Source organism: Epinephelus moara, chromosome 1 (genome assembly GCF_006386435.1).
Source record: "Epinephelus moara isolate mb chromosome 1, YSFRI_EMoa_1.0, whole genome shotgun sequence".
NCBI lineage: Eukaryota > Metazoa > Chordata > Actinopteri > Perciformes > Serranidae > Epinephelus > Epinephelus moara.
The window spans coordinates 21,098,378-21,123,214 of record NC_065506.1 but is presented as its reverse complement, the minus strand read 5'-3'; the positions used below and the strand labels follow the sequence as shown (position 1 = coordinate 21,123,214).

The 24,837-nt window shown below is 40.1% G+C and overlaps 1 protein-coding gene across 4 annotated transcripts in view; it reads left to right on the top strand.

Annotated features, from left to right (window-relative positions):
- The window catches only part of furina (furin (paired basic amino acid cleaving enzyme) a), a 110,468-nt gene that overhangs the window by 45,166 nt on the left and 40,465 nt on the right, over window positions 1-24,837 (top strand). For all 4 annotated transcript variants that reach the window (XM_050051874.1, XM_050051881.1, XM_050051865.1 and 1 more), the window contains exons 3-4: window positions 11,692-11,790; window positions 22,537-22,632. In XM_050051874.1, coding sequence (XP_049907831.1) covers window positions 11,692-11,790; window positions 22,537-22,632 — 195 coding nt within the window. The remainder of the gene's footprint in view (window positions 1-11,691; window positions 11,791-22,536; window positions 22,633-24,837) is intronic.

Below are 24,837 nucleotides of genomic sequence, written 5' to 3'. Positions count from 1 at the left end.
TCCTTTCAGCGTAGTCCTCCGGTAAAAAACGGCAGGAGAACACAAACATTTTTCGGACCATTTCCACAGGCGTGTTGGGGTCGATGTCCAGCACAAATAGCCATTGTTTCATCCTGTCCGTATTACTGGTTGGAACTACGTGAAACTTCACTTTGCTCCATGTCTTCGGCTTGTTACTGCAACCTTTTACAATGCATGTGTAAACCATGATTTACAAAAACACTTGTAAACTTTCCTCAAACTTTCTGGTGCGTCCAGCTGACGATACCGCAAATGGCTACAAGCAATAACTACGGCACTGTCTCAGCTGCGCACTGTGTCACTCCGCCCGGTGGTTTACTCAAGAAAGTAGTTCCGAGTATTTGCTTCATGTGTCGTAATATTACTTAATTATACATTATTATTTCATAGCGTGGGGAATGCGCAAGCCATGTGTTGTCCACTAGAGCGTTTTGGAGTCATTTGATGGTGTATTTGATTAGTTTTGAGGTAGAGAGGGGGCTGTACCATTTACCTCCATTTCAGCTGGCAGCTCTGTCCCACCGATCTCAGAACAGCACGCACTGACAATTAAAGGTAATGTACCTACTCGTGTGACTATAGGGATTACGGCAATAGGCGAATTTGCCAAAATGTTGAACTATCCCTTTAATGAATATGGTCTATTCTTATGTAACAAAACAAAAACCTTGAAGTGTTAGTAGTGTCCAAAAAACTCTAATTTAGGTATTTCTAACTGAGAATACATGTATGTTCACCATTCGAAAGTGAGGTCGTGCTGATAAGTAATTCACTGGTAGTTTAACAAATACTAGGCCACACAGCTTTGCTATTCTAAAGTTGCATCCTCTTCAAGCATAGTAAATCCACTATAGCACACAGCTGCTGTAATTAGCAGATCCCTGTTCTTTAAGCTACAGTTGGTAACTTTTATGGGAATAACTTTTTGTCACACGCATTCACATTCATTGAGATTTCAAATCTGACCAGACTAGCACTCACACACCATGAGTAAACAAGCACAACGTCCAGTCAAAAAGCAACACAAAAAAATAGTTAGCTAAAACGATTTTAGTTAGAATTTGTGTAGCAATCACATTGACTAAGCGTGCTATTTTCTTGATCCTTTATAATTGACTTAAATTCCACCATAGTAATCTTCTATAAATTATTCTAAGAAGAAGGGCAGCATATTTAAAAGCTTTTTTTTTTGGCCTAGGTCTGTTTAAACCTTTCGGACCAACATCAGTAAAATACTGTGAGAATGCAGGCCAAATGCCTCTAATGGTTTCACTATCTCTGTGTCAAGAGCACAACAGACTCCTCATCTGAGTCTGGGTCTGACTGAGGCTCATACATGTATGGCTGAATTTCTCCTATATTCCCTATTACGCCAATTTTAGCCATCCTAATGCACACTGCTCTTTCACTGGTCAACCAGTTGCAAGTTTTTTCCCTAGAATGGTGAAGGTATGACTGTCCCTATGTTACCTTACTCTGCTTCTGAATAGCTTACCCTGATATTCTTAACCTAACCAATCTCGCTCCACATTACTAAACCTAACCAATCCAACCACCAAAGGCAATGAGTATGAGGGACGGAAGGAAAGGTCAGGCCTTAGCCATCCTGGGAAAACAGTTTGGCTAATTGGCACTGGTCTAGCCCCAGTAGCGCTGTGCCAGCACAGGAGAAAGCAGAAAGCAAAACCCAGCTCAAGCAGCAATGGAATGGCAGGTCGAAGGTCAGCTCCAGAATTTCTTAATGATGGATAAAGGGTAGGTCTGCTTTCAGCCCCTTTCAGATTTTTTTTCCCAAACTGTTTGTGTCAGAAAGTCAGGTTAAACAAAGTATTAATCATATTTCAGTATTTTTGCATACTTTAAAACAAGTCTGGAGGGCGACTTAAAGGTTAAAAGGTTTCAATACATCAAATCCCTTTAGAGGACCACAAGTTAGATCATCTGTCGTTCTCTGAACGGGTTATGCCTGAAGACTTTTGCAATTGAAGGACATTGCATTAGATTATTGCAGTGGGTTTTCCATGTGTGCAGAGGCAATGCAGCAGCCTGGGAGGTGATTACAGAAAAATAAATTACTGAGTTTTAAATATTAATGAAAATAAAATGCTGCTTGGAGAGTAATGAACAATGTTACTGCTACCACCACTGCCTTAAGAAATAAATAAATTAATACACACACACAGAGAAAGGCAAGCTGTAGCAGAAACATGGATGTACTCTGTTTTTGACTGGGTGAGGAAGGAAAACATCAAGTGCTGTTGGTGACTCACATTTTGCACTCGACTTTTTTTGTTTGTAGTGAAGGCAGTTGCCTATTGTACATCAAAACCTTCAGCTGACTTTCCAGATTCTGGAGGCACTTGAGGAAAAGCTCAAGTTGTGTGCAGACTTGTTGTCCTCTTTTTCAGGGCAACGTGATGTCTATCAAGACCAGCAGACAAATTCTTTGAAAGCCACATCATTTATAGTTAAAGCCTAACTACGCTCTTACAGGATCGACAGTTTTATTGGACCACCAAATTGCATAAGATAGCTGAGGAATTGACCCTTTCTTGAGGAATGAGGGGTGGGGAGATACTTAACCGGCAAGCATATAGATGCTTAACAACACTCATATATTATAAAGGCACAGCGTGACTATGTAGAGTGCTTGTACACTGTCTGTGGTGCTGAACACCATGGCAACAGTAAACAATGTGTCATAGTGGACGTGGACATTTTGGATAGTGAGGTCATGTCATGTGAATAGCATGACACAAACTGTTACTGTCATTAATGGCTTACTGTTATATTATTGTTTCCAATGAATCTTAATTAATTTTCATCAATTTTGTTTTTGGGGGGCAAATCCATTTTTTGGTGCTACTGCACCAACAGCACCTCTACGTCTCATGGCTGTAAACTGATATGATGTCAACCATAGTGAATGAAGCCACTGAGTCGATGTAACTACTTTCTTGTAACAGCTCTGTCTGAAGTCATGTAAATGATATTTCAATTTGTGTCAGGCTATGGCTCATAGAAAGTCCATGAGTGCAAAGCTAAATCACACCATGATCAAAACTATGAAGACTTTTTAAAAATCTCTGTCTTGTGTTGAAATAAAGTTCGTGAAAATGATTACCTGTTCTGCAAATGTGACCCAAGCACAGGAACATCCTACTCAAGCTTTAACAAATGAGACTTTTACCGCTTAGACACATATTGAGGCGAGCAAAATGATTTTTCTAACAAAATGTTGGAAGAGTTCCTCCTGGTCACAGTTGGCTCTTGTCTAAAGGAGCACGTCTCCGCTTCTAAGAGGTTATTTAAAAAAAAAAAAACATGTCAGACTGAGGTCAGACCGACTCTGTCAGAAACCCTTTCACTCCACCACCTGCTGATTGTAGCTGTGCTCAGGATAGACCGATTCTTCGGGATGACATCTGACTCCACCCTGAGGCCAAAGTTCATATCTCACAGAGTCAGTCAGTTCTGGTCCAGCGGGGGAGTGAGAGTGTTTGATCACAGGCTGAAGGGTCGTGACTATTCTTTCCTTTACCACATCAATATGTGTTTCACTTTTCTCAAAGATGGATTTTGAGGGAAAAAAATATTGGAGACTAAAAAAACTAAAGGGAAAATATCCATAACCATGATTGAATACCCATGACCACGTTGTCTTTTTCTAACAGTGGAAAACAACTGAGCACAGAGAGATTGCCTGTCTGCTTCTCGCATGTATTGACGTTTCTATAATTGTTATTCCATACTGAATCTGTGCAGCCATGGCTGTAGTGTTGTAAGGCCTACGTAACTGCGTATGTCTGCTGTCTTTTGCTTGTCTGACTTTACCCTCGCAGCACCATAAAGACCTTGCAGTGAAGAGTTAGTCATCTGAGGACCGCTCTCATCGACCCGTGAGCTAACAGCCCTGCAGCTGTTCTGCCATGACACTGTAACTTTTTATATGCTCATCCACTACATAAAGTAGAGGTGTGCTGCAGTGGATGAGTCGTTGAATTAATGCAGAGACCCATGGAGGATGGAGCATACCGTAGGCTTATCAGTAATTATAGGCAAACAAATAATCTACTTTTTGGCCCATTCCTATTTCATGTTTCTTAGCCCTATACCTTATCCTATTGTTTTCGAGTGCCACCTTGCCCCGCGGAACACCGTTACTAGGAATAGTTGAACACTTCCCCTATGTAATGGGATAAGCCGTCAAAACCCCAGGTCACTGGTGTGCTGGCGCTTATGTAAACAGACGCGAATGCCTCCGCCCGCTCGACACTAACGCGCATGTCGCGGAGCGGTGAACAAACCAAACAACACAATGTCAGGAGAAATTGAAAAGATATGCCGTCTATGTAAAGTCAACTTGCTAATTAAGGAGCCATTATATGTTAAAGAGCTTTATGAAGCTTCTTCTTATTCTTCTTCTTCTTCTTCTTCTTCGACACCAGCGCCATCTTCTCTTCTTGTCTTCTCTCCTTGCCACGGCGACGCGTAATGACCGTGACCCCGCGCGTGGTCATACTTTGTGGTAAAACTTTGAGATATAAGCTTTTGAAAAAAACGTAGTTAGAAAAACTACACAGGAGGCGGTCGCGTATGTGACGTCATAGCCTTTGCTCGCTTCCAGCAGCTTGGAGTGACTGCAACCTGGCACAAAACACACAGACATCTTCAATCATAAATCGATTAATCATAAAACAGTGGAATTTCAGCGGGGAGGCCAAGCTGCAGGAAGTGAGCGAAAGCTATTACGTCACATACGCGACCTCCTCCTGTGTACTCTTGAGTCTTTCTAATTAAAAAGCTTATATCTCAGTTTTACCACAAAGTATGACTTTCTTGACCTTAAAATTTATGTTTTAAATTCATTAACAACATATTTAGATTTCATGTTGCAGCTCAAATGGGAACAAAAGATAATATTGCTCTCTCCATTCACTGCCATTCATATTTTTTCCGATCTAAGGTCCCATGAGCTCTACCGGAAGGGGCGTGACTTCCGCACTCTATGGACAAGATCGCCCAACTCTACACTGCTATGCACAAATCAGCAGTAACAATGTAATATTAGCTAACTAGCTAGTAAGCTACCAAGACATCGGCATACTAGCAGTTTCTTTCACTATGTTCGCTATAAAGAAAAGGACCTTAATACATTGCAATGGCATCAAACTAAGATAATACAATGGTTCTATTAATTTTTAAATCTTTATTACCAAAGACAATTGTTTTGGCTTGTACAGCCATCTCACCAATGATTTCTCATAACATAACCTCTAAAAACTAGCCCTTACACTTAGCCCTGCCCCCCTATCCCAAGAAGAGTTGGGACACCCTACCCCTAGATCTGAACAAGCAAAACGGAGAGGTAGTGGCTAAGTGGTAGGAACAAGGAGTGTATTGGGACAGGGTCTTACATTGTAAGCTCATTTTAAGGTTTGCCATAAATATAAGCAATGTTTGTCTCAGTCTTGGTGCAACATTGACATTTACTGTGTACCTACAAGTTAATAAGTAGTAAAACATCACGGGCATTGCCAGCATTGCATCACATTACCGTATAATGTGTGTCAGTGATGCTCTGCCAGTGCTGCCAACAAGTAAACATCATGTTTCCCTGAAATTATACAGGCAGAGTTAACAGGAAGCATGAGCATGAGTCTTCCCATAACCTGAACCTGTAAGAACCTGTAAGGTTGAGGTTCTGTCCTGTTTTTCCACTTTGTTTAACAAACCAGAATGTGTAGGATACACACCATTGAAAAGGTGACACTGTTTGGTGAGACTGACAAACTTGTATGTTTGTGCAGTGTTAGGTAGGCGAATGCAGTTTGAAAAAGTTGAGGGTTGGGTTTTTTTACATTTAAATGTGGTGACTTTTAAAAGAGCTCTACAGCACAGTGGGAGGCCAACAGATGAAGCAAAAGAGAGAATATGACACTGGTATGAATAAAATATAGCCATTTAGCATTAGCAAACCGCTCTCTACTGGAAATGTTACATGATTTCAAAAATTCTACCTGAATGTTTTTGGGAAAATATCAATGCATTCCTCAGAACTTTGCACACAATCTACAGTTTACATGGACAAATGATCAACAAGGCAGCAAAACATATGTTTGACATTCTGAATCAGAACATCGCTTGTATGTGGAAACAAAGAGCACACCAAATACATGTCAGTGAAGTTTTTAAACTGTGGAGTTTCCCATGTTGCAAACTAGCTGTTGCATTTCTTTTCCCCGAGAAAACCTTGAACTTTGGTATAGATTGTAATTGGTATCACTTCCAGAGAAGTGCCAAAATGGAAGTTCAGGAACCTTTGCACAAAGCCAGGTGATTACAGTCTGTAGCAACTGAAGTGTTTTCAGGACAGTGGTGACTAAAACTTTCAAATTGGTCAACACAATGAGTGAAAATTGAGTTTAGAAAAGATTGTTGAGTCCCTATTCATGAAAAAGTAAAGAAACAGAAGCCTTTCTCTAACATTTTTTTTCTGCATTGCGAGACAAGAACAAGGTCAGGTGCAAGGAGAAGAGTGATAAGTGGCACTTAAGGGTTTTGCTGAAAGAGAAAGGTCCTCAGGCTTTGCTACTCTACAGTCTTGACCTAAGGGGGAAGGTTATTTCATTGGGGAGCCATGATGGTGCAGGAACAGGGAGTGGGTGACTGGTAGCAAGCTGAGCACATGGCATAATGCAATGTGATATAAGCAGAATAACTCATTTTCTGTGCAGATCAACAAGGCTGAAGAAGAGTTCAGACTAAAGGACATTTAACATTGTCAACCAAAGGACAAAATTTAAGCATCTGTTATGGATAAGACCAAGAAATTACTTTGCAAGAAAATATAAATGATGCATTGAAAGTTTTAGACTGTCTGTCTGTTTTATTGTCTGGTGATAGAGACATGATGATCGCATGATACTCAGTGACCTCCCAGAGGAAGAAATGGCACTGAAGCCCTCAGTCAGCTGCAAAACACTGAACAAGGTTCTCCACTGTATGTTATAGGGTCTTAAACTGAGGCCCTCTGGCTGAATTATGAATGAATGGCTGAATTATCACGAAGTCGACTCTCTGCCCCAGCCGTCCTCCACACTCAAATGCGCCATATTTCACCATCCTATTTAATCCACTTGTTTTTGTCAACACCATTTAATGGACTAATCTAACTTCCTCAGAATAATCGAGGTAAACGGTGGACTGTGCCAAGAATCATAATCTGTGTTTACTGTATAAACACAGGCGAGGAATGTGGCCGGCGGCTTGTTGAGAATGGACGGTGTGTTTATAAATAAGGTAGCTTGCGTTTGCCTTATACGGCTTCATAAATGTAATAGTTTATTCCTACATGATTAAGATGTTTTTGTACAACATTCTGCACACTCCACCGACACCTGTGTACACCTCTGCAGTGTTAAGACGACCAAAATTGTTGATTTTGCTCAGCTTCTAATCAAGTACGCACAACATAGATGCTAAATAAAACTCAGGGATAATCAGTAAGGAGAGACAGAGAGACTGCTGTGGGATGAAAAAAGAAGAGAGCGAAAACAATGAGAAGAAACCATGTAATGACTAAGTGTAGTTTGGCAGAAAGGCAGACCAGCTGTGCAAGCCCATTTTTCAGGTGTGTGGGCAGCTCGGTCTGCTCTGCCCTCCTTAAAAGAAACTGCTGGTTATGTCCAGCTGCCGCTGTGGCAGTCTGTGCCCCTGTCCTATCCATTCTCCGCACTGAGTAATTAGACTCCAGCCTCATTATATAAACAAGTTGCTGAACTATTTTAGGAGGCTATATCGCCTGTGCCTGCGTAAGTCTCATTTTCTCAATTTATCTCAACCTGCTGGTGCACCCAAAAATCTGGTAATGCCCTACATCCCGATGCCCCTAAATCAAATGCAGTTAAGCATCAAAACTGAAAGGAAATGTGTCGTGATTGATGTGAAATGTGTTGTGATTGATGTGTCCGTAGTTAAACGGCATTAATGGTCTCCTCAAGTGGAATTTCCAAAATCGGCAGGCTTTGTTCTTGACAGTCACGGCTCCATATGGAAAACAGTTTCATATCACTCTATTGCAGCCCTGAAACCTCTCTCCCACTTTGTCTCCAGACATTGTTTGGCTCTTTGTAAAACATAATTGTGTCAACAGTCACTGGAGATGAGACACCAGACCTTTTGATAAGTGCTTTCCCACAAGGTAAATTTGGCAGGCAAACAAACCAGCAGACAGTAATTTTCCACTGTCTGTTACCACGCATTTTAATGAGGTTGATGGATTAATGCCTCACTTCAGTAATAGGCCACTCAGAGAGCACCGGTTAAGCCTGTTCTGCTCTATCAGTGCCCAGCTTATCGCATCAGTAATGGTCACTCACAAGTCCTGATCCGTTTGTTTCCACATCCTTTTTTCCATCTGAATGTCTTTGTCGTAAATGGCCCTTTTTTTCCAGTGGAAAGCAGTTAAGCCTCGCTGAAACATTGTAGTCCTGAGATTAAATGCTCCAAAACATAAGCCCTTAAGTGTTGTTGCTGATTGCCAGATGATGATTGAGCTGCAGGGGTAGACATTTAGCAGTATTGGAATGGACTTCATGTTGCTGGGTGAGGTTAACTGATGTGTGTGTGTTTGCATATGTTTGAAACAGTTGAGCTGTTTTGAATGTGAGGTGACCTCTGTCCCTGTATGTGTACATCTATGCATTTATGCATAGGTACAAGGGTTTTTTTGGTCTGTCTTGGAACAGATCTCTGTCCACTTGGTTGAGACTTGTGCTTATATTGAGGTTGTTTTAGTTGTTGCAAGTGTCCATTCTATCGTAGAAGTGTGGACTTAAAGTTTTAGGAAGTAATCATGTCAGACAAACGACGAGTACTGTGTATAGTTGTACATCAGTATGTCCTGTGTAAAACATTTCAGACATTATTTTCTAATGCACCCAAATTTCCCGTCAGATCGTGATTTGCTACATTACCCAACATTACTTTGAAAGCCTCCAGATGTTTGTGAGCTTGCCGCACTTTTCAGATTGCAGTATGTAAAAGCAAAGACTGCAATTAACACGAAAACTAAATGTGGCCCTTTTTTTAATGAAAACGCAGCATGTGTTGTGGCTTCACCACAATCTGTTGATACTGCTGCCGGTGGACATATCGGGGTCGGTGTCTTCTCCAGTGAATTGCATAATGCAATTTCAAACAGAATGATGAGTTTCAAATGAAGTTGTTTCGCTTTGATTTAATTTTCTGACACCGAAACCCTGATTTTTTTTTTTTCTCTTCTTTTAATTCTCTCAAAGTGCTTTGTTGCAGCTTAGGAAAACTGACATTATGTTGTCTGTCGGATATCACGTCTAAAAAAATAAAATGCCTCCCATCACCAGAATTGGCACAGTGATACATCATCTTGGAACACACTGGCCAACCGGATGAATCGACCATCAATGCTTTTGTTTCAAGTATATCTTTTCGCCGGTGTTAGTGTTATTTAGAGTTGCTTAATGAACCCCGTCACTCTCCACCCATGTCTTTGATCAGTGTCCCACCTCCCAGGCTCTTATCTGGGCTAACACAATGGTCCCACTACCTACTCTTATTCTTCTCTTCTTCAGAGAAGCTCCAGTCGGCTTAGCTAATGCCTCTGAATGTCAGCGTTTATCCCCTTTTTGTATCCTGCATTTTCTTTTTGGTCTTGTTCTTTAATGGTTTTAACTCACTCAGTCACTCTCACATACACGCACACGTGTGCGCACACACACACACACACACACACACACACACACACACACACGCAGACGGTTGTGGTGGTGGTTCCACTTCTGATATCACTGTAAAGTGTGTCTTCCCTCTTGGTTATTGCCTCCCTATTGTCCACCGGCTTTGTGTGCAGGGGCTTTTTGTGTCAGCCCGGCTGGAATCGGCCTGTTTACTGTGATTAAATGGGAGCAGAGGAGGTTGGGGAGACTGAACCGTGACTCTTTTTAGAGTGAAGGAATGCGGTACACATTGTAGTACCTCAGCTCTACAACAACCTTTGCCGGGACACAAAGCATCCCAGTCTGTTGAAAACAAATATGGATAATTTGTTCTCTTTTCTTTCACCACACCCTCATATATGTTCATGTTGCCTATAATTCATGCACAACTCTGCACACAAAAATCCGTTCATGACTCAGTCTAGCTGCATTTTCCCATTTTCTCTTTAGTGAAAATGTTAACAATTCAGAGCATATGGAGCCGTTAACGCCACCTGAGTACCTCATAGAAGTTTGATTGGTCAGCTGCTAAACACAGTATTTAAAAGTAAAAAATGTTTCTTTGAACTCTGTTTCCCTTTATCTAGATTGGGGTTCGATTCAGTTCAATTTTATTTATGTAGCACAACAGCTGCAATTTACCCCGGAGGGCTTAAAAACCTTTACAGGGAAAAAAATGGAAGAAAGCTCAGAAAGAGCAACTGAGGACAAATCCATCTTTCAGGACGGACAGACGTGAAATAGATGTTGTGTGTACAGGGTTGCAACTTACATTTTTTCCACTCTCAGTTAATCTGTTTTTTCAATTGAATAATCAATCTATAAACACCCCTAAAGAATTTAAATTTGAGATCAACTGTTGGTCTTTTACTTGATAAATAATTAGAATTATTAATGGTTTATTAGATTGTTTTCTCTGTCACTCAATGAATTGGGTAGTTGTTTCAGCACTCGTGTAGAGTCACACCACCTATTTCAAATCCCCAGCTGTGATGTGGAGCACTTTTCTTTGCTCACACAATATATTCTTTAAAGTAAAGTGTGTCACTGCTCACTGCTCTATTAATGACCTTGATTACACAGTGGTAATAACTGGACTGAGCACAGAGGATTATGGGTCCTGTATTGGGTTTCCCACAGGGGAATGTGTAAGTCAGCGTGGTGGTATCAGGCGTTGGAGAGGGTTATTGAGAGGGAAAATGAAATAGGTTCTCTAATTCTGAACATACCTTTTACTGACTAATGCAGCCCATTAGCTTCACTTGGCACCGCAAAATGCAGAGAAATGAAGAGAAAATGATTTGCGGCGGCGAGGATGGGGAGAGATTTGTTAACCCCCTACCACCTGAGTAGACGTTTGCTATAGAGAGAAAAGGGCAATCTAAATGTCAAGGTTTTTACACAGGGCTTACTGTAACATGAGTCCAATATAATGATACCTCTAAAATCTTTAATGCTGCTGCTTTTGGTTATTTGATGCGGTAGGATGCTGTAGTTAACAGTGCTGTAGACTTAACAGGAAAAAAAATCATAAATAATGGATTTACTGTATGCATCTATTCATTTATTCATTACATGTTTCGATCCAGGCTTGTAAATCGGCCCAATTTTTCTGCGTAACTAGTGTGAAGGTTTACATACTTGTTTCTGGGTCTCCATTTTTATTGCATCATGAGCCAAGTATCCAAACTGAGAACAGCTATCTAACTTGTTTAATTCATGGCTTTGTGTGTTATTGTCCCCTGTCCTCAACCACTATGCCATTTTGACATAGTGGTTTAGCGGTAGAGAGCTAGCGTGACCACAGTAATTTCATACTTCATTTAGGCTATTGTCAGATGTGGGGGTATTATCAGATTACAAAGTCAAACACCCTCATGTGGTAACTTCTCATATCTCTTTGTCTTTTCAGGTATTTGGCGATTATTATCACTTCCGGCATCGTACAGTGGTGAAGAGATCGCTGTCGGACCACAGGGGGACACAAGTCCGTCTTCAAAAAGATCCCAGGGTAAGGAGTTTGGACTGTGTGATTGACAGACTTTGTGTTCGTGGATGTGGATGAGGTTTATTGATGTTTGCTGCAGGGAGAAAGTGGAGGTGCAGTTGCTGTATTTGTAGTGTCAGCCATGAGTGGTGGTTGTGGTGTAGCTATGGAGAACACGGTCAGAGCATTTTTCCTGCCACTTGGGAGGTAAATGTTTCTGAATCAGGTATTTGGAGTGCTTGTTTATATTCAGCATTTGACCCAGTAAACACTTATCCTCTCTCTAGGCTCTGAATGGGTTTGACATGAGCTTGGAAATACTACTTTACATATAGTGTTTTTTTCATTTGTCATCTTACAATCACTAGCTGTTGTGTGGTGTCAGTATAATCATGTCAGATGTCTCCAGTATATCTTACAGTAAGGAGCTTGAGCTCTTGGTTAAAACTTGAAACTGAGGCAGTGATTGTTTAGCCACATTTTAGCTTTTTAACTAAAGTGTTTGGGGCATAATGAACATTGCAGTGGATATTGTGATATAGAAGAAGTGAATTATGCTGATTTAACGTCCAACATAATTTCCACAATAAAAATGCAAGGTCACTTAAGTGTGGCAAAATGCAAAACTTGCAGTATATCATCCAAGCAGATAATGTAGTACCTTCTCTCGATGGGGCTTTGAAAAAAGGTTTTTCTGTATGAAGGACTTATAACTTCTCAGTATTTAAAAACCCTAAATGTACTCTTGTGAGTCTTTATGTGATCCTCAAACCAAATACCTTAACATCCTTTTCCTAACTCATGTTATTACTGTTAAATACTATAGCCATGTATTCACCTGTTACTATTATACAGTAGAATATCAAGCTTGATCTTCTATATTGGATCATTATAAGGGATTCATTCATCATTTAAAGTCTCTAAAAGCTGTTGCATCTAAGCTGAAACTAATTTGATAGGTGATTTGGATTTAATTATTCAGTCAGTCCACTTAATGATCAGTTACAGTCACTGTGTTAGTAGAAACAAAGAAGAAAATAAGCCAACAGCCACGGGGCAAAGAACCAAACCCTTAATCTTCATTTGTCTCCTTCTTATTTAATGGCTGTTTCAAACGAACCAGGGCGTTCACTCTGCCGGTTTTCCTTTCACCTGAGTGCTCAGAGGTGTGTCGGTGCTCCACACTCCTTTGTAAAATCCTTCCTTCTCCTTGACCTATCTAAATTGAAAGTTCATATGTGTATTTTCCCCGCTGTTTTGCAAGAGAGTTTGAGGTTAGTTTGAAAATGAGTCTGTGTCCTACCCCGTAGGGAAGGACAAAGGGAAGAGTGTGAAATTAACACTCATAGCTGTGGGAATACAAGGGAGTGTGCGCCGGAGAAAAAAAGATGTATGAGCACTTTATAAAGAACCTTCTATCAGCCTTTCAAAGCACTTTTCTGAAACTGATTGACTGAATACAGCAATATAAAAACCTGAACAACAAATGCGATACTTTTAAAGGCCAAATGACATTTTGTTTTTGAGTTTACTTAACTATTAAATTTGCTAAAAAGCTCAAGGCATCAAAGTAAATGTCCAGAGTGCTGAGCAAAAATATTTAAAGTTGAGATGAGTTAGGCAAGAGTCAAAAATATAAAAATGCAGCAGGTAAAGGGTTTTTGTAGTTAAGGAAAAAATCTTTTGAGAACTACAGGGGTGGATCTGGCCTATTACATAAGAAAACCGTTTAAAATTGACATTGTAATTTCCTAGAGCCCAAAATGATGTCATGAAGTGTCTTGTTTTTTCCAACAAACAGTACGACCACCTCAAAATATTTAATTAACTAGAAGGCGAAGACAAGAAAAAGCAGCAAAGCTTCACATTTAACAAATTAAACAGAAAATGTTTGCATCTTTTACTTAAAAGTGACTTAAATTACCAAATTTCTTGGGTAAAGAATTGCATTTATATAGCACTTTTATCCAAAATGCTCTCCTCAGTTTGCCTCTTGTTCACCCATATAGCAGTGACATTGCTTCAGTAACAGAGTTTTACTTCACTAGTTTTCTATAGTATTTTGTGTGATGTCCCTTTCTTCTATAGTATCTCTGTGGACAGGGGAGTGTCAGTCTATTTTTGTTATGACAGGAGGGTTTGTTTTCAGACAGCTTCTCTGCATCCTCAGTAAACTCAGCTTACACGTAAGTTTCAGTTGACAGCAGCACTTCAGAGCAACTGCGTAGCTGTTAAATGTCGCTGAAACAAAGACAAAACAGTCACTTAAAAAAAAAAACCAAAAAAAAAACAGAGCAGCCTTTTCTTGCATCGCTGGCTGACACCCGCTGTCAATGTGAAAATTATTAATTGGAACTGCCGGCTGCTTTTTATTTGTTTGTGCTCCTCCGTGGTTCACTGGCTGACAACGCCGTGCATCGGGAGAACGTCAAAGTGTTTTAACAGAGTGCAGCAGGGCGCTCGTGACAGCTGGCGTACCCAGAGCACAATGGGTTACAATGAACAATGAATCTGAAATGGCTTGGGCTTTATATAGCCAATTGTGATCAATTGACTCCAATGATGATCCTGCAGGCTGGCTCAGGCTCTTCGACTCGAGTCGTCATCAGGTTCTTTGTTTTCCCCGCTGATCTCACTTCATTCTTGTGTTATTTTTTCCTCCTTCTTTTTATGGTGGAGTCTACAAGAAACTTGAATTGTGAGAAAATGTTTCACGTTGTTCCTCATTTCTCTGCCTTCTCCTAAGACTGTCTCTTCTTTCTGTCTCCGTAATCTCAGGATGCATTTTGAGCATATTTAATATAGGGAGGAATGTGTCCCCCACTAATCTATATTATAATTGCTGTCTTGGCCCAGCTCATTTCAGTAAGGAGAGAATTTCAAGCACAATTATAGCAATTTAGATAAATCTCCATGTAAATATATTAAGTGCAAATGCAGAAGCATCATATACATCAACACTAATCTACTGCCTTTAAAAAAAGCAAATGACTTGCCATGCTGTCATGCTGTGCAGCTACATAGCACAGGTGCATACTGGGAATAGCACAACTTCTGCTGGGTTTGTTTGTGTCCATGTTAGAAATCGTCCACCTCCCTCTTTGGGATTTCCTTGAACAGTGCGGCTCCATTTCCTGTTGTTGAATTCCTTTTTTCCCACAGCACCTCAGACAAAGTGGAGCGTTACAGCTCCAGGTCCTCCTGTCTGTGCAGGAGGGGCCAGGTCAGCTTGTCAGTACACCCACAGGAATTTACAAGATTTTGTTTATTTGTTTGTTTATTGAATCAAGGGAGCTTTGTAAATGCTGCAATAGCTTGCAATTTTTTACCAAATCCCTGCGGTTTGTATGTATAGATACCCTCGGATCTAAACTTTGATTCATTTTTGCAACTGTGCTGCAATTAATAGTCTGATCAAAGCATAGCCAGCAATTTGATTCACATTTGCATTAGTATCAGCTGCATTTTCTTTCTAGAAAAGAAAAACATTGCAAACATATTTCTAATGGGAGGAATTTTGAATTCTAGAGAGACCGTCCTTTTTAACCGGTCGAGATGAGGCCTGAACAAAAGGCTCAGTAAACTCTCTTTGAAGAGTGTCTAATTACTGACAAAAGCAGCTGGACTTCTGCCAGATCTCATAGACTGGCTAACAGAGCCCTGTTAATAGGGTCTATTGAAGATTTAAAGCTCGGGTCTATCTGCTACCTCCATGCCTTCTACTGTTTTCTGTTTTATACTGTTGTTGCTTTGTTGTTGTTGTGGGCAGCTTTTGCTTTGGTGTTTTTGTTTGGTTAGATGAAAAGAAGAGCAGGAATAAGACAGACATAGCAGAGCAATGAGTGGTTCACTGCTTTTATTTTCAGTATCATAATTACAGCAAGAATAGTAGCAGTTGTAACAAAAATATAAAAAAAAAGCTCGAGCATAAATGTAAATGACAGAGCCGCTGATCTGTGCTGTAATTGGGATTGTGTTCCTTTATTTTAATGATGCTTCATTCGAGGTTTCCATTTGGCCTCAGAGGGAGGATGCTATGTTTGTATAATGAAATAGGACAAAGAGGTGGGTGGGACAAAATGAGCAGGGTGGGGAATATGTTTGTTGGACAGATAAGATTCTCCACCTGAACACCAAGTCAGCAGTCTGCGAGCATTTGGTTCTGCATTGAATCGGTCTGGACGCATGAGATAGACACCGTTTTCCATTTTCAAAGCCTATTTATAATGAAAAATGCTGTTTGTCAACTTCTGGGCTCTGTGTTCTGTCACAGACTATTAAAGAATTTTCGAAACACCATTCACATGAAAACTGCAAAATAGAAAAATGGAAATGTTTTATTCTAACTCTCTTGCCAAAAGTAGGAGATCTATTCAATATGAATTATGAGGTTGGAGCTGAGAAATATGACTTGTATTGTTTGTTGTTCCCTTTTTCTCTGAATATGGAGGAGGAGGAAAACATTTTGTTGGAAACAAGGACTTTGACCTAAAGTATAGTTTAATATTCACATTTATTTTTATTTTTTTTTATCATTTTACAGAATAGTTATACAGTATATTTTGATAATGATTGGAAAGTAATGTAAGGCTGCTATCAGGTAGATAGATCTCTAGAAAACTTACGCCTGATTAAGAGCTTAATGATTAATTTCAACTATCTGCGCATTGAAATTATGTATGTCTTTCCACAAATGGGACAGAAAGTACTAAAATGAAGGTAATTGCTGTACAGTTGTGTTTCAGCTTTCAGGAAGTTTTTTCCCCCCAGAGTTTACTGATTCAGCATCTTCATGATGTTTTGTGAACACACCCAAGCCACTAATGTGTGCATCATTTCCTTATGGCTAGAAATCAGGTCTTTGTTGTGTTTTCCCAAGAACTGTGTTTGACATTAAAGGGGACCTATCATTTGTAGTTTTACACTTGTATTTTAGGTTTCTACTAGAACATGTTTAAATGCTTTGTTTCCATGCAGTAATGCTTTGTGTATGGAGTAAATCCCTAGTGGTCACTGCAAAGAAATGCATCTCTTTATGGATGGATAAAAACGCCACCACAGAGATTGGCAGAAAAGTTAATTTTATGTGTTTTTTGCTGTCCAATCTTGTGGAATGTGTGTGTGGAGCTGTACAAAGACAAAAACAGGGCCACTAACGCTTGGTGACAAATAAAAAAGGAGGTTGGCCTGTCTGGTGTGCAGCCAGTTTAGTGAAATATTTTATTGAAAGATGTACGATCCACTATGCATGCGCTTCATATCAGTTTCAGTGCTTGCCTGCTACCAATGTAAGCTAGCTAAACATGCCGTCAAACTTTTCAAGTAGAAAAAATGTATAATAGAGGTGTGTTACATACATTGGTCTGTTAGCTAATTTGTTTTTAAGCTACATTTTTTTCACCATATTTGAGAGAAAAAAAAACGTAACGAGGAATTTCTCAAACACACAGAGGTTCTCATAGGCATTAATGGACTTCTAGTTGACTCACATACATACACAGAGCTATGTGGAAACAAGGTGTTAATGTTCAAAAAACACTCTATTTTCCTCATTATTTAATCTTGCAGAGAAAATTGCTATTCCAACATTGGTAACAACTGTCTATTCTGCAGAGTAACCCAAACAAAGGAAGAGACCCTAAAAGAAAGTCTGACCATAAATGAAATAAAACCGTCAATATCCGTGAAGCTTTTCAGAGATGGAGAAATTATATATTCAATAGTTTAGCCTTCTGCTAAATCAAGCCAATGCGCATGGCTGCAGCTTTAGGTTCACGTTTATGTAGCTAACGTTAGCAAGAGCCTCGAATCACTGTGTGTCCTTCGCGTCATTCGCCTAAACTATAGGCCACCTCGCTGGGAGGAGTGCAGGCAGCAGCTCTGAAGACGGACCCCTAGTCAGCAGCAGCAGTACCCCCAGCTACAGGGAAGTGGACAGCCCTAACTTCCTACCAGATCAGAAAACTTTCTGTTGCTGCCGTTACACAGGTTAGACCAGGTTCTGCCACTGGCTACCAACCCACTGTAACACCCAGGTGCAGGGGAGTTTGCACTGGCTGAATTAGAGCCGCTCCAGCTGCTGACTGAAGGTCAGTCTCTGAAGCTGCGGATCACTCTTCCCCTGGCCAAGCAGGCCAGGTAGTGGTGATTAAGGTAGAGGAATCATGGTATGGTTGGTTTGCTAATTCTTATATCAACTGAGAGAGAGAGCAAGACAAGGAGGAACAAGGCAAATGTGCTGCGCACAACTCTCATATTAAATGAGATTTAATAAGTCAATATGGGAAACAGTGGATTACTGTATGAAGCATGTGCGTATGCTGGTGGTCGTCTGGTTGGAGGGGCTTAGGACAGAGAGGGGAGATTTTACAGATTTCTGCCTGCCCCAGCTTCAAGACAACTGGATGCACAAATTAGCACCAATTAACTGGTGTCACTGAGGAGCGAAAAGGAGCAGAAACTGTTGCTACTGTACTGAAGCTAAACTGCATGCTTGCTGAAAGTATATGAGTTAAGGTTGAGCAGTCATGTTATTTCCTTGTTTTTATTGGTGTGTTAAAGTCGGACCCTGTGGTTTGACCATAATGGGCATGTGAAAAGATTTACCTTTTGTGGAACAAAAATATCTTTACTACTGGTTGCTGAACTGCAATTTATATTTATATAAAAATTGACAGTGTGAAACTTTTTGGCTGCTGTAATCAAATATGAACAGTTTTTTATGGTCATAAAAACAAAACCCTTAAGGAAGGAATCAAGTGTTTTGGATTGAATTTAAAGCATGTACAGTCATCAGTTAATGTACTCCCAGTTTTACACATTGGTGTGGTCTTTCTACAGGAGTTGTTGTACCAGTCTGTCTTGTTAGACCTAGTAGCATTCCTACACATCTCAAGTGTGAATACAAGCTGTCACTTTGTCTGGAACAGCATGCATGAGATTACAAAGCGACTTTCATACAATGGTTTTGTGTAGCCTATACTATGCAAAACATTACCAAGCAATTAAAAGCTACACCGTGCTCTGCAGTGATACTGAGATGATTTAAGGAGCGGATTTGATGTATTGCAAGCTACACTCAGTGCAGTAAACAGTTTGTTGCCATGTTGATTAAACATAACTTCCTGTGTTGCCCCAGAAAACAAATATTGCGCAAGTACTGCGTCCTGAGGAACCCTGTCATGTTTGAACAGAATCAGCATGGGTGTTTCCCACAACAGAGAGCTACCATACGTATGTGAGAAATACAAGTTTCGTAAAGGATTTAATGTGCGATTAAACAGCAGATAAGGAAATGGAGGAGGGGAAGCCACACACCGCCTTATGACGCAAGACAAAATAGCTTGTGTCTGTCTGACAGAAAATCACATGGATTAATGTAATGATGATGAATATTTTCCCCTGCATACAACTGAGTCATTGTCACTAACAGTGTAGAGACCCTTTTTAGTCAGTACTGCCATTTTCTTTGAAACATGGAGCCAATATTAAATCCTGACTGAGAGAACCGTGTTAACGACTGCCTTTTTATCTCAAACTAATTAGATGTAGTAAAAATGTCATGTTGGAATAGGCTTGTGAAACTCGAGGGATCTGAATCTGTTCTTCTAAAAGTTTGATAGTGATAAGATACATATTTATTGATTCACTTAATAGAAGATTGAGTAGCTGATTAGATGGAATTCATATTAGATTTGATTTAGTGCTACAAGAGGCAGTATTGGATTTTCTATTGTTGTCCTCATCTTATCTTCGCATAGGACCTGCCACAGGGCACAACACCTAGTAACTAGTTTAGAAACAGAAATGTCAATTTTGGCATTATAATAAGTGGCAAATGTAGACAGTGTGGGCACAAAAATGTTAACAGCTTCTGACCAGTTGTAAATATTTCTGCGACATTATGTACCACCTTGATTTATCTTTTCATTGTGTTTCTGCAAGGGAGTTTACCAGAATACAGTGCAGAGGAGGTCTGCATTTATATTTTGGACGTGCTGCATAAGATTTTGTCTTCCAAAAGCAAAAGTCGTCAGGCTGAAACCATCAGTACAAAGAAAAAGTTAGGAGTGTGTGGAAGTTTTGATTGGACTTAATTTGTTGGAACCCACAAAAGACAGTCTGCAAACTACAGCTGACAAACACAGATGGAAATGTCAGCAAGTGTGGGAAATGGATAAACAAAACAAAGAAGTCGACTATTTTTACACTACTGAGAATCCACACTGCATATGTTCAGATTATACAGCAACAGTATGTCTACAAAAAAGGAACCTTGCTCTATTATTTAAGTTTTGATTGTGCTTTAATAGTTGTAACGCACAGAAGACAATCCACAATATACACAAACATGTATTTTGGTATCATGTTGAAAGTTTCACCACAACAAATTGATGTAGTGGATCCATTTATACATATAAAATGGGTTTCGCACATTGTGGATTACTTCCTGTCAGTTTCTGGGCCATGTGACATTTGTGACTTCCCGCAGATATGTTTGCAGATTTTTGTTCAATCATACCACAGCAGATCTGTAGAAAAAAAATCTGCATATGAGAGGTGCAGTTACTAATTACACCAGCAGATGGTGACATTTCACATGCGCTTACAGAACCACAGTCTGTACTGGAAGAAGGCTAAAACTGGAGTTGACCTAACATCCGCATCCGAACAACAGGAGACAACAAAGAGAATGACAGCAGCCTGGCTTCAACCAGGTTCTGTAACCAGGAGAATCTTTATTTAAACCAATGGTTGTGATTCACAATTGAGTTTATGATCAGCATGTCAGAAGAATGAAGCGGTAGCTTTGATACGATGAAAATCAAATATCATGATATTTTTGACCAGATACCTCGATATTGATATATCAACAATATTGTAGGGTTTGCCTTCACAAAATATTCACACAGTGAGATTTTTGATAAATAATCATCAGTAATGTGGATATAATGTCCAGGTAAAGGCAAATAGTAGAACACCAGTCTGGTATGTGTATGTAGTTGAAAACTGAATCATGATTGTTGGGTTGAATAACGCTGCTCCACTTTGTCTTTTACCTCCTAGTTGTGGTGTTGTCTCCTTTGGTTCAGATGGGGATGTTAGGTCAACTAGTAATTTAGCCTTCTTCCAGTACAGACTGTTGTTCTGTAAGCTCATATAAAGTAATGTCTCCACCTGCTGGTATAATTAGTAACTGCACCTCACATTTTTGTTTTTTTTTCCCACAGATTGGCCGCATTACGAATTGGACAAAAATCTGCAAAACTTATCAGAGGGAAGTCACAAATGTCTTATGGCCCACAAACTTACAGGAAGCGATCCACAAATTTGCAAAACTGGTGCACATGTTCAAATGGATCCACAAATCTGTAAATATGACTTTACATGTATTTTGTGGTAAAACTATTAACATTTATAAAACCTATATCATCTTTACGTGAAATTTAAAAAATGTATTTGCATAGTAAGTTATGCATATTTGCAAATCCATCCATATGTTTGTATTAGTGAGACAATACAAATAAAAAACATGTTTGTGCATAGTGGAATATTGTTAATTTATATTCTGAACATATATAGTAAGGATTCTCAATGGTGTGAAAATAGTCGGCCACTTTGTTTATTTTTTATCTCACATTTCCCACGTTTGGCAACATATCCGTCGATGTTTGCCAGCAGTGGTTCTTTAACTTAATGTGTCAGTGCCCATGATTGTATCTCTCCCTAAGTGAACATTTTCATCGTGAAAAAGCTGTCACCGAGGTTTGTGTGCAAACTGCCACAGCTGCACCTCACGGTGCTGACCTCATCATCCCAGTAAGAGTCAGATGAATCCTGGTGGAAACGTCTCCTCCACTTAGACTGATTGAGCTTCTCAGCCGTTAAGGGAGCGAACACAAACAGGAACTGGCACACAAACCTTTCTGCTCCTTGAAGTGAAATTATTCCATTATGGCGTTATATTATGGTAGTGTTGAATTGGCACCGCTTCAGTGTAACAGCTAATGTGACCTTCATTACTTCTTTCCTTTTTTTACTCTTGTGTCTCTGGTGATCTGCAGAGGCGGAGAGACAGAGAGAGAGGTGCACTGTGATTTGGTTGTCCTTCACATCAGGTGCTCTGTCCTTGCGGCAGGCAGTTCTCTGTCTTCTGTCTCTGACATTATTCTTTCTGTTCTCTCTCATCTACCCGGGCGTTTTTGCTGTACAGGGAGCACAACTCTGCAGAGCGAGTGAGATGCAGGCTTATTTTCACTGTATGCATTCTGCTGCTGTCAACACTTTCTGCCAGAGCTCGCACATTATGAAAGCCTGCTGCAGACTTTTGTGTCGGTAGACTTGTACTGAATTTGTACCTCTGTGTGTATATTGTTAGCATGTATACATGTTTAGATGTACCCATAAGCATAATAGATCCTGATGCATCCAATTTTACACTAATCCAGAAGTTTTAATGAGTCCCGGGCTGCTCTGGAGTTCATCAGCAAGTCTCATTAGTGAGGAGTCTGCGATACCCCTGTGCCTCTAATCTCACTCTGTCTGCTGTCGTCCCGCTGAGAATGTGGATCTCTATTAATTCATTTGACATGGCGACCCTCATGTCCTGCACATAATTAATTCTTGTTCTGTTTCTTTTTCTCCCCTTTTTTTAATATGACAGTGAGTAGAACCTTTGTGGCTGGAGTTTTTTTGTCCACTGAGCCTCACCTTTTTGTTAGTGTTGCTGATTTCTAAATGTGTATTTCTGTTTGTGCACTTCCTGCTCAGGTGACTTGGGCTGAGCAACAAGTGTCAAAACGGAGGAAAAAGAGGGATGTCTACGAAGATCCGTTAGATCCCAAGTTCAGAGACCAGTGGTACCTGGTGAGTATGAGCATTCCTGAGCAGAAACAACATTGAACAAAAGGCTGTGCTGTCTGTTTTGTGTGCATCTGTTGAACATAATTCAGAGCCACACACTGGTTGAGCTTTTTATCCACCCCAAAGTCAATACACGTAATTAAATTTGGGGCTGTGATGTTTCCCCCGAGTCAAAAGACAAGCTTGTATGAATCCAATATGCCGCCTTTGTGCAAAATGCTGTTATGTGTCTTGTTTGCAGAACACGAAGCACAAGACTGAGCGACTTCACCTAAAGGTTTTAGCTTGAACGATAGCATACATGCACACACATGCACTTTTGAATCCTGAATTGCATGCTTTTTCAAACCGGTGGTTTACTTTTGTCCGTATAGCAACAAAGACAGAAAGCAGAGTAGACAGAGGCGATTCACCTTGAGTCGCTCTTGTTCTCAGTTGATTGATTTTCACGTTTGACTTGAAGAATGTCACTGATACGTCGGCCTGTTAAAAGCAGCAGTAACAACCCCGAGATTTTCTGTTCGGCTCCACTCTTCCTTCAATTACTGTGAGGGTGCTTCAGGCGGAAGGAAATTCATGGTGATGCAAAACAGACTTGCATCACCAGTTGTTCAAAATGTTTTTGCTTTAACAGAGGCACACTGACTTCCCCTGTGTGTTGGAGTAGTTAGTGGCAACTTGAAAGGCAAATGAGTAGATAAGAGCCTGCTGCCTGATTGTATTAATGTGACGAGATGTAACTGATTCTGCCATATGTTCACAGCAGTTATTCGTATTTAAATGATATCACAACCTGTCAGCACTACATAAGGATGTGGAAAAGTTTTGTGCAAAATTGAATAGCATTTTTAGTGTCTCTTTGGGCTGCAGCCAATGAATATTATCACTGTTGATTATCCAACATTTATTTTTTCAATTTATCCTGTTGTCTGTAAAATGTGAGAAAAATGACCATCACAATTTTCCAGATTCTGTAATCAAAACAGTTGTTGATCAATGTTCTCGTAATCAACCCTAGAATCTTTGTTGGCGCATAAAAAAATGACAAATGTTCTATGATAGGAAACTGTTATTATTACTGCTAAACCTGCTATGCTGGTATTTATGAACATGATGCACTCTTTTTAAAGAGGTGCTGATCCTGTGTGAGTGGAAAGCACAAAACTAAAGATTGATTTCTATTTATAAGTCTGTGGGCGTCCCATGAGGATGTAAAGCTCATTAAACACCAAAAGACATGAAAACTGGAGCAACACCTTTGCTATTCTCGGATCCATTCCATTATTGGGATCAGCCGAGCTGTGAGCAGAACATAATTGTCACCATTTCATAAAGAGCATTTGAACATATTAGCAGTTAACAAACCAAACAACCTCTATTTGCATGTGAGGTTGGTGTTAATTGAGATGAAGCTGTTGACTGTGGACAAGTCATGTATTGTGTGAATATCGACACACTTCTGTGATACAGGAAAATATACCCTCAGTGTATTTTAGATAATAAGGGATCGTTTAAAAGTGCAAAGATGTAGCAGAGGTTTTTGGGTTGCAGGAATGTGCTGTCGCTCTCGCCCGGCAGGAAATAATTCTGTGCCTCATTAAAACTGAACCTGGCTGGCCAGAGGAGAGTGTGGGTGGGTTTGTTGGCAGGATGTCCTTGGCGGACAGATGCTAATGGTCAGCATCTGCTGTTAAAATGAATATTTAATATTTTTCTGATATTTATCTAAATGATGAGATGCGATAAATCATGGGCAAGCCTCGAGGCAGAGATCTTAAGCTGTACATACTGTATGCACGCAGGCTCGAGATGTCAGTGTGGAGAGCCAATGCTGAGATTAAGGAAGATTAACTTGATGAGCAATATTCAAAACGAAACCTTGCACATGCCTCTCACAGATTCATTATGCATCCGGTGTGTCAGCCACAAAAGGCCTTTTTCAGTTTGAATCAGCATTGCAGATCACAACTTTCAGCTTTAATTGATTTTCTCCTTGATGGTTTAAATGTCAATGACGATACAAGGCTGAAGAACAATCCCTATCCTCCTGATAGACCGCATTTACAAGGGTCTGATATCTAAGGGGAAACTGTGGTAGCGGCTACATCAGACACATAATATTTAACAGGAAGTACACTTAAAAAAGAGGAGCTTTGAACTTGATGAAAGCCAGACATGGCTTTTGACCAAAGGTCAAGTTGAATGTCA